The 10,795-nt window shown below is 55.6% G+C and overlaps 1 protein-coding gene across 1 annotated transcript in view; it reads right to left on the reverse strand.

Annotated features, from left to right (window-relative positions):
* NFATC2 (nuclear factor of activated T-cells, cytoplasmic, calcineurin-dependent 2) overlaps window positions 1-10,795 on the reverse strand; it is a 144,060-nt gene that overhangs the window by 36,003 nt on the left and 97,262 nt on the right. Inside the window, 2 exon segments of the mRNA XM_010835127.1 lie at window positions 10,284-10,659; window positions 10,661-10,777. Of these exon segments, the coding sequence (XP_010833429.1) occupies window positions 10,284-10,659; window positions 10,661-10,777 (493 nt within the window).

Consider the following 10,795-nt stretch of genomic DNA (forward strand, 5'->3'; position numbering starts at 1 on the left):
TTTTCCCCCCCCCCCCATGAAAATAAACTTTACTATTTATCTGAAATAGATCTATTGATACCAGAGAAGGTAGGGAGTACAAAGTAAAAATTTAGTATTGAAATAAGATTTGATTGACTGTCCCCCTCCAATATAGTTCACAGCCTCAAATAACTAAATCGCCTTTCAAGTTCTAACTTTGCTAGAGAGAAATGAATTACAGCTCAAGCTGATACTGGGGAGTTCTGTGTTTTTTAATTCACGCATTCTGCACGATCTTAGGTGATTACCTGGGATGAGGCAAGATCCATCACAAGTACAGTCCTGCACGGAATGACGTTACAATAATCACCCAGTTGCTCACGACCCTGAAACAAGCCACGTCTCCAGCCTGCCCGGCACTTACACTGAGGGAGGAAGTGAGCCCTAGCAACTTCTGCAGGCTGTGCCAGGAAGAACGAAAGGCTAGAAGAGCCTTGGAAAAAAAGGTCTGGATGCTCACCTCCTCGTATATCTTGCTTAACTGATCACCTTACTCCTTCACCAGGACGTTCACCTGTTACCACCAGACCACAACCTCATCCTGAAGGTGGAAATGGAACGCAGTGCAGCTAAAACTGGGGGTTTTGGTGGCTGACTGGGGGGCCCTCGGATGACACCAAATAATATCCTTGGTCCTCCTTCTGGGGCCCTGCCTGCTCTTTGTGGGTCAGAGGCTGCTCTGGAATGCGGGCTGAGTGGACAGCAAGTCTGAGAATAGGCTTTCTTGTGGTTTGGTAGCATCTGACCTCAAAATGCAAGAGCACATTCCTTTGAAAACATCTGCTTTGCAGAATCTCAAAAAGATGGCTGAGCACTTCTGGGTCTGGAGTCAGCTGGAAGGTGGCCTCTTGAATTTTCATAAGCCAGCAATGCAAAGTACACGTTGATTTGGGATGAAAGGACAGCTAAGTGCCACAGCTAGAAGCTAGAGGTTCTCACAAAGTGAGGAAACATCAGGAGGGGCAAAATAAAGGTGCCCTTGGGACAGCAGCCTCTCCCGGGGGAGAGGGAGGCAGACGCGCCACTGGCTCCATGATCAGCGACCGCGAGTTCTCACAAATTCTGTGGGCTTGTCTCTCTGTGGTCGTTCAGTCCCTAAGTCACGTCCGACTCTGCGACCCCATGGACTGCAGCACTCCGGGCGTCCCTGCCTGTCACTGTCTCCTGGAGTTTGTTCAAACTCGTGCCATTGAGTAGGTGATGCCATCCAACTGTCTCATCTCTGTCACCCTCTTCTCCTCCTGCCCTCAATCTTTCCCAGCAACGGGGTCTTTTCCAATAAGTTGGCTCTTCGCATCAGGTGGCCAAAGTATTGGAGCTTCAGGGTTGAATATTCATCGGAAGGGCTTCTCTCCAGGCAAGACGTTTTGTGGACTTCGGGCCTTTCCAGTGAGACTCTGAATTCCCTCTGCTGAATTAACGGGAAGTAGCCCAGCGGGGTGACAAGGACCCAGGCTGAGAGTCAGCCTCGGAGCTCTTCTCCAGAGTCAGCTCTGCCCTCCTCCTATGTCTGTCTTCGTCAGGTCGGGCGGCCATAACAAAATAGTCACTTGGGGGCTGATAAACACAAATATTTGTTTCTCACTGTTCCAGAGGTTGCGAAGTCCAAGATCAAAGTGCCGGCAGATACAGCCTACTTCCTCCAAGACGACTGCTTTCTCATCCCCGCCTCACAGGGCGGAAGGGAACTAGAGGTCTCTTCTCTAAGGGCAGCAACCCCGGTCATGGGGCTCCGTCCTCGGGACCTCAGCACTTCCCAAAGGGCCCATGGCCTAAAGCCATCACACCGGGGGATACGCTTTAACTTATAAGCTGAGGGGACACAAACACGGAGACCGCAGCAATGGCCCAGAATCGATGATGATGGTGGCAGAAACGAATATGAACCACTGAGCACCCCACGCACACATACGGTTCAGAGTGCTTTCCTTATAGGGATGCTGCCGTTTCCATGCCCGTGGTCACCCTGAGAGTCGGGGGCCACTGTCATCAGCCTGAGGTCACAAAGGAGGAAAGCGCTGAGGCCAGCCTGAGAGCCAGGAAGACAATTCCAGAAGCTCTACAGCCAGAGGCCCCGAGTCAAAGCTGGACCCTCAGAGCAGACATGCCATTCCTGAGAGCAGGCCCCCGACACGCCCGCCCGTTCCCCGTGTGACGGGTGCCTAAGTGCTGCCTGCAACAGCGAGAGACGCTCATTCCCGACTGCGGGGGCCTGTGGCGTGTTTTGCTCCCTTTGGTAGAACCAAGGGGGAAAAGAAGAAGATATATCTGCTTGTGCTCACGACTACAAACAGAAACCACAGCAGGCATTCCCAATTGGGACGATACATCCCCAAGGGGGAGGACGATCTTATATATCACGATGGTCTGTGGCCCCGCAAAGGGCCTGGTACTGGGATTGACAGTTCATGGGGGTGGTGATTAGGAAAAAAATTATTTTAAAAGGGGCCTAAGTGGAAAGGGTGGCATTAGTGATTAAACAAACAAAACAGAACCAAGAAACACTACTCTAGAAGGCTTGAGAAAACTGGTGTCAAGGAGCAGGGCAAAAATGGGAGGAAGGCGTCACTGGGTATCTTTTTGTATTGTTTTTTTTCAAGCATGCGGACATACTGCCTTTATAAAATACAGATATCTTTTAATGAACTTTAAAAAAGACGGCTGACCAAAGCCTTCAGCAGAAGCCTGGACTCTGTTGGTGCCCACAAAAGGCGTGTGAATTCAATCTGGTCTTGGTGCTTTCTGGTGCCCTGCCCAGCCCCACGCTACAACACCCAGGTCACACTCTCCACGGTGCCATCAGCCAGGCAAGCACTGTGCTCGGTTCTCATCAGAGCAGAGGATCCCTGCATGTCGGCCTCTGTCAGCGCCACCGCCCCCAGGGAGGCTGCCTGGAAGCCCAGCTCTCCCGGGCCAACGCAGCGGCTGGACGCATGGCCGGAGTCAGTGGCAGGCAGGCTGTCGTGGGCTTCGCCCGCCTCTCCAAACACGAGCTGCTTTGTGACAGCCTTGCCGTGGGCCCTGAGCAGCCCCAGTGAAAGCCCCCCGACCTGCCGGACAAAGCCGTGCCAGGCAGGTGTGCTTCCCCACTTCCCACACGCTGGAGGGTGTGCCTGTCTGTCCGTCCACTCTTCCCTGGCTTGGTTCTCACGCTCTGGCACACTGAGCCTCTGGGTAAAAGGCTGGGACCCTCTGCCAATGGCACAGCAAGCAGAACTTGGGCCTGACGTTCACGCTCCACCGGGCACGCAGCTGGCCCTGGGCCCAGGGCATCGGCCCCTTGTGTGGGAAGATGGCCCATGGCCCCGGAGAGAAGCTTGGGAAGGGAACCATGAGCCCGAGTCCTGGGGCTCTGTCCCCCCTACTCCAGCCCACGTGGAAGAGACAGGGCATAAGGGCACATGGGCTCATCGTCAAAGACCAGAATAGCTGATTTTTACTCTCTTACGCAGACGTATGGTAAAAATTTTGAACCCTGTCCTCCAAGAAGTCAATTAAATTCAGAAACAAAAAGAGCAGCTAACATTTATTGGGGAGTTCTTTGGGCAAAGCCCTGTTCCTAAGATATGACGCACCTTAACTCAATACACTCTCACCACCACCTTATGAGGGAGGAGCTGGGATCGTGCCCATTCCATGGATGGGGAAACTGAGGCACAGCAAGGCCACAAGTACGAAGCCTAATATTCAAAGCTCCATTGAACGTGTCTTACAGAGACATGGCAAGTAAGTCCTGAGAACCGAGAATAAGGGAAGCAGAAGATTCAGACAAGACCAAACGGAGGTCAGAGTGCTGAGGGCAGACTCCGGTCCTGAAAACACTTCGTGTGGCCGGCTGCACCTCTGGCTCAACGGCCTGGAAGCCCCAGGCAAGTACCTCCACGGAGGCTCACGCAAGGGTGGCCAGCTCCTTCCGCTGCACCCGTGCGGTGCCCAAGTTTCAAGGAAAAGCTCCTGGGGGCTGCCTTGCCACCACGGGCCAGTCTGGGGCTCACTCTAACCTGTCCAGGTCTCTCCTGGGGCAGGAAGAGAGGGGCACCAGGGAACTGAACCTGAGCCGTGTGTGGCCCCCCGTGGACCCTCTGCTTCTGGGGGCCGGAAGGGCCACCCCCGAGAGTCACAGGTCGGCGCCTTCTCTGGGGCTTTTCCCTATCCTTTGTCCACATGGAGGATTCTCATCGAACAAAAAAGGTCAGAGCATTAAAGGGACCAAAATAAAGGGAAGGCTGCAGAAGGCACCTCAAGAAACCTGAAGGGAAGCAGGCTATCAGGATGCCCACTGTCACTATTACGGGAGCGAATGATAACTGCTGGACGTCTTTTAGGAACCGTATTTACAAGCGCAGACCTTAACACGTGTTTGGCAGCCCTGAGTATCTGAGCAGGTCAGAGCTCCTATACCCACACAGCCTGCTGCTCCTGGGTCTGAGTCCCCCGTAACTGGGTCTCTTCATCAGAAATGAGAGCCGGTCCCAGAGTCAGAAGATGCAAAGTGAACTACCCTTCAAACCACTCCACACGACCCCCTGCACCTCAGTGGGCATCGAAACTCGTATGACCACTTTGGAAAACCATCTGGCAAGGGCTCCACTCCTGACCGTCTGTGTGGACGGCCAAAGAAGAGTTCGAGAGTGTTCACACGGCTTCTCCATGAAATGAGGAGCAACCCAGTCCTCTCTATCAATAGCAACATGGACACAGAGGCTGCAGAAAATTCCCTCCAAGGACAACAGAATGAATGAACCTCAGCTACACCCAGGATTGCTGGATCTCGCAAGCTACTGGTGGTGGAAGGAAGCCAGACACAGGAGAGCGTGGCTGCATGACTTCTGTTTCTGCAAGAAGGCAAAACGAACTCCCAGGGCTGGAAGGCAGGGCAACGGCCGTGGGGGCTCCTGGGGTCCTAACCAGATGCTGCGTCCTGCATGGCCCGGGTGGTAACTGCACGGCAGTCCACCTGGTGAGACTCAGCACACACCACTAATTTCTAAGTGTGCCTGCATTTCAGTGTGTAGAAATAATCAAACTTATTTAACGTATTTCAAGAAACGATTTTTTAGTTCCTATGAAGAATAGAAAAGTAGATCCACAACCAAACTGGTCCGTGCTCTTCTGACAGGTATAAACACACACACCATCTGCCATCCTTAAGAGCCGACGGCAGAGGCTCTGGTCATCACTGAGACCTCATCCTTCTCCCTAAGCCAAGGGGACGGAGGATCTCCTTTGAATCCCGAGCCTCCCCACCGTCCCTGGCGTTCTTGTCTGCGGCAGCGTCTCGAGGCTGCCGGCACAGGCTCGCCACCCTGAGCCCATGACGGGACGGCCTGAGGACCTGCGAACCCGCAGCTCTTTGGAGACCATGTCACCAGCGGGACCCCGCAGGCGTCTCCTCCAAGGCCCCGCTTCCCGGAGCCTCTCCCGCCCGCCTGCCCCCCACACGCGCACACACTGCTGACCTGCCCCAGGCAGGCGCCCTGGGGGTGCACATGCAGCAGCCCCTCGGTCCTGGGCAGGGGACGGGTCAGAACTCCCTGTAAACTCACCGCACTCTGGCAGTGCAAGTTCTGTCTCCAACCAGCGCACTGAGGAGAGGACTCGCAAGGCAGCGTTCCGTCAAACGTGCCATCCCCCTGCCCCTGCGCGCTCCCCCACAGCACTGGCCATGGGGCTCACTGCCTTTGTCTCGGGGTTTGTCTAAAAGGAAGCAAAGCCCTTGTTTTCCATTTCTCGCCTCCCTACTGTCCACTGTCCAAAGGCAGCCAGTGACGGCCTCAAAAGGGAAATCAATTCACGGTGCCCTCTTGATGAAAACCCACCAAGAGTAGTAGCCCACGCCTCGGAGCTCACGGCCTCCCGCCTGCTGACTCTGCCTCCTGAAACACCTTCCCTCGGATCGTCCCTGAAGCCCACCTCTCAGGGCCAGACTTGCTGTACCACCCCCAGCCAGCCACACTCTGGCTTCTGACCTTGTGTGCGTTCCCTCGTGGCTTTCTACCGCCGTCTGCAAGACGCCTGTCTGTTACCTCCTGTGCTAACATCTGCCTCTTTTACCCGGAAGACACCCCACGAGAGCAAGGACTTTAGACTTGTCACTAGCGCATCCCTGAGTCCCAGGACTGTGCCTGGTACAGAGAAAGAAAGAAAGTGAAGTCGCTCAGTCAGGTCCGACTCTTGCAACCCCATGGATTGCAAGCCTGCCAGCCTCCTCCATCCATGGGATTTTCCAGGCAAGGATTCTGGAGTGGGTTGCCATTTCCTTCTCCAGGGGATCTTCCTGACCCAGGGACTGAACCCAGGTCTCCTGCACTGCAGGCAGACTCGACCATCTGAGCCACCAGGGTACAGAGAAGGTGACCAGTTAAATCAGGATGGAGGAGAGGGGAGAGGAAGTCAGGAGAGGAGCCCGATGAGTGGGAGCGGGAAAGGAGGGAGGGAAGGATTTGCTCAGGGCTCTCAGGATCAGGCTACTGTTTTGAGCTGAAGGTATTTCCCAGGTATAGCCCGGGGCTTTAGAGCAAGAAGCCAGTTACAGAAGGGGACAAGGGGGACAGAGGGGGAAAAAAACAGTGAACGTGTGTGCAAAGCACGCATTTCAGAAGAACTGTGAAAGCAAGCCTGGGTCCAGGCAGGCACACAGCAGAGGAGTGAGGATACGCTGGCCCTGGAATATCACTTATTTTGCTAGCTCAGAAAGAGACTTTTGGAAAACGTCTCGAGTCCTTGGAGTGGAGAAAGCAGAAGCTGCATTTTGGAGTTCCAAGGGAAAAAAACAGGGGCCAAGACAGACAGCGTCTGTGTGCAGGAATGCAGCTTGGGAAGGAGAGCGGTGGGACCAGGTGGGACGCAGAGCAGACAGGCCGGGTTGTGAGCCAAGGGTCGGGGAGAGAGCGCCAAGGGCCGGGGCTTCCCGGGATCACAGCAGGGCGGCGTGGCCACTGCAAGGGTGACGTGTCTGCATTTGGACCCCAGTCCTCCGTGGTGACCCCTTCCCTTTCCAGCTGCGGAACCTTCCTTTGACCCTCAAAGCAAGTCAGCCCAGCTCTCACAAAATAACCAAAGAAAGTCAAGTCTGCCAAAATCCCAAGGCAGAGGAATGGCATCTGAGAAACAGCCCCCCATCCTCACCCCTGGGAGCATCTTCTGCTGGAGTTTGGGCAGCCAGAGTATATTTTCTGGGGGGATCTCCACTGGGGAATTGATCAAAGGGATGGAAAAGGACCTAGCAGGCCTCCCAGACAGACTAGAGAGATGACCCCGGGATTTCCAGTTTACTGGTCAGGAAGAAATGCCAGAGAGCTGACCGGTCTGAACCCCACCTTCGTGAAGTCAACGGCAAAGCCTGAGAACGTTCTGTGAGTACACCGGCCAGAAGGCGTCTGCGAGAGGGACCTCAAAGCCAGCAGCTGGCAGACGACGCTGTAGCCCTCTTCCTGGCGGCTACAGCGGTGGGGCAGGCTGGAGTCAGCCCTGAGCGCACGACGGGCCACACGGGCGCCTTCCCGTTGAAGGGACCAGGGCTGGGCAGAGGCTTGGGGACACCACCAGTCAGGCGCAGAGCATCTCACCAGCGGCCACAGGGCTGCATCTGGGGCCACACGGGTGGAGACCATCCCCTGCCCTATGCCCCGCTCTGGCCCCAGGAACATGAAGCCTGAACACAGCCCACGGGAAGGGAAGGGCTGGCTCTGAACTCTGAGATGCCTCCGCGTTACTCTTCCTGACCGTCAGGGGAAAGGGGTCCCAGGCCCGCCAGGCTGTACAGCTGGAAGGGCTCTGTTCACACAGAGTATACTCAGTGTGAGCAACACCCCTGGAGTCGTACAGGTGATGGAGCAATTCTCTCTTGTTTTAGAAGCCGAGAGTGTCCACGAGGTCAGTAAGGGTTCTGAGAAGTCCAGCAGTCAACAAATGCTATGAAAACCTGGTTTTATCAAGTGTTTCTCCCCTTTCCAGCCACAGAACCCTCGTTTCAGAGAACGCCTCCTAAGATTCCAGGGAACTGGGCTTACGGTTTCTTGTTTTAGTCTCTCAGTCATGTCCGACTCTTTTGCGACCCCATGGACTGTACCCTGCCGGGCTCCTCTGTCCATGGGATTTCCCAGGCAAGAATACTGGAGAGGGTTGCCATTTCCTTCTCCAGGGCATCTTCCGGGACCAGGGTCTGAACCTGTGTCTCCTGCATTGGCAGGCGGATTCTTTACCACTGAGCCAGCAGGGAAGCCTGGGCTCACGGAGAGTGTACTTAAAAAAAGGCTCCACCCAGAGAAGCAGGTTCACTGTATTTGGTTTTCCAAGACAGCCCTAGAGCTGACTCGTGTTACTGACCCTCTGGGAGGCCATCCTCACTCTGACCTTGAACCTGCCTGTGTTCAGACAGACAGAGGCCCCAAAGGGTCTCCCATGCTCAGCTGCTTCCCCCTTAACACAAGCCTCTATCTGAGCAACAAGAGGCGCTCAGAGCTTACTAATGATCGTGGGTCCTGATGCATTACAGAGAACCAGCGACTGACCCCATTCTCTTTCCAAGATGCTCGTGTTGGTCTGTGTGGTGGGATGACGGACAGGGTGGGAGGGGCCAGCACATTTCCTACTCCAGAGACCAAAGCAACGTGGGACAGAGTCAGGGGAGGACAGTTCCAGCCCCTGCTCCGGCATCACTTATTCATGGAGCACCTCTGCCTGATCCAGCCCTGGGCAGACTCATGGAGAGCGGTCGGGTTACAGCCCACTCCATCATCTCAGTGGGGAAGGCGCTCCGCACCAGTGCAGTCTTCTACCCCTTTCAGCTAAGCACCGACGCTTGATCTTCGCCAGCCATTTCGGGTATACATTGTTTTGCGAATGGATGGCACCAGGGTCTCTCTCTCTAAAACAGAGCACAGTGCTCCTAACTCGATCTGCGTTTGAATGATCAGGACCAGTGAGCTCAGTGAGTAACTCAGCAGTACCGAGGTCACCTTTGTAAGGACTTGGGGCAGCCTGACTCTAAACTAAGAGGTTCTCAGGACCTTTGCTGGGTCCACTTGGGGGGAAGGTTTTGAAAGATAGTTTTTACTAGAGAGGGGACGTGGAAACTACAAAACATGGCGGATTGTCAAAACTTTGCATAAAGTAAAAGTCAACAGTCTCTGAGTGAGTGCCCTGCACTCACTGTCTGACACCTAGCACCTGGTCTTCATGATAACTATTGTGGCTATTTCGAAGCTTTCTGCCTTACTTCCTATGCCTTGGGTGCATTCCTGAGAGTAAATTTTCCTGAATAATTGACATTTCAGGGTGTCTCAGATGCTGTTGCCAGTCAAGGGCGAAGCTGGAGCTGCAGATGCCAGCCAGTGGGACAGGCTTTCCTTCTCACTGAGAAATCCAAGCCACCCATTTCCTTCCTTCCCCAGGGGAAGGCCGCTCTGCCCACCCCGCCCTCTCTGCCCCTGCAGCGGCACCTGGCTGGTCCCAGGTGAGTCCTGTCCACACAGCTCACCCTCCCTCACTGCGATCACAGACCCACGCCATCAACACTGCCACTCCCAACGAGCCTGCCCCCCCGCTGGGCCCTGCCACCCGACTCGGGCACCTAGAGACACAAAGCTGCCTCTGCATCTGTCCTTTGGCCCAACCAGCCCATCAGCTGGGCTCACCACAGCGGAAGCTCACTGTTTCCCTGCATCAATGCACGGCTCTGTTCCACGGGCACGTGGTGGAGCCCGCCTGCAGCCTGCCTGCGAGCCCCCATTCATGCACCCTTCCTAGGCAGCCACCCTTCAAGATCTCCCCTTCCCTCCACCCCACCCCCTCCCCTAAATACACAACAGAAGACTATATAGTGGGAGGTTTTTTTTTCCCTTTCTCTCCAGGAATAAAAGGTTAGCTTTCCTTCCTTTCTGTTGCCCTATCCTCGGTCTAAATTTGGCAGATGGAAAAGAGAGTGGAAGCAGTTAAACGGACCCAGTTTGTGACCCGGAGCACACTCCTAGGGCCAGAAGTGCCCTCACTTGCTCTTTCTGTTGCCATGGTTTTAGGGGGGAGCAACTAAAACCCCTAATGCCCACCCCAAACTCCTGTTGGGCAATGATTCATGCACAGACTTGGGCAAGGCCTTAAAGATCATCTTATCCAATTCCCTTCATTTAAAGAGGGGGACACCGAGGCCCCAAACAGGTAAAGGAGGCTACCCAGGCCATACAGTCAGCTTGCTGGGGTGGGGGTGGGGGTTGGCTACAGGGCATGGAACTCAGGCGCAATGAGGAAGACGAGCCTCTTACCGTCATCCAAGTAGGTCTGGTCCAAGTTCTGCTCCTGTTTGATCGTCACGCCCGCGGGTAACACTTCCTTTTGGTCACTGACCGGGGGTCCATTTTTGGCGGCTCTTTGGCTGGGGGCGTTCTGCTGCTGGATGACGGTGGGGTAGGAGCCAGGGCTCAGCCTCTGACCCTGACTGACAGGGGGCGGGCCGGGCCTGGCGGGGCCAGGCGCGAAGTTCTCGCAGTACACGATGTGCTGGAACTCCTGGTGGCTCCCGCAGCGCAGCGGCTGGTTGGTGGGCGAGTAGTGGATGACGGGCGAGGCCTGCTGGTTGGCCGGGCCGGAGTGCAGCAGCGCCGCGCCCTGGCCCTGCGAGCCGGCGTGCACCAGCACGGAGCCGGTGGGCGTCCGCCAGCGCCAGCGGGCTGGCCATGAGGGCGGGCTGCTGGTAGCCCAGCAGCCCGGGGCTCAGGCTCTTGCTCCGCTGGTAGAGGACGGCCGCCGGGTTCTGCTTCTGGTAGCGCGCGTCGGG

Source organism: Bison bison, unplaced genomic scaffold (genome assembly GCF_000754665.1).
Source record: "Bison bison bison isolate TAMUID 2011002044 unplaced genomic scaffold, Bison_UMD1.0 scf7180017864038, whole genome shotgun sequence".
In the NCBI taxonomy this organism is placed as follows: domain Eukaryota; kingdom Metazoa; phylum Chordata; class Mammalia; order Artiodactyla; family Bovidae; genus Bison; species Bison bison.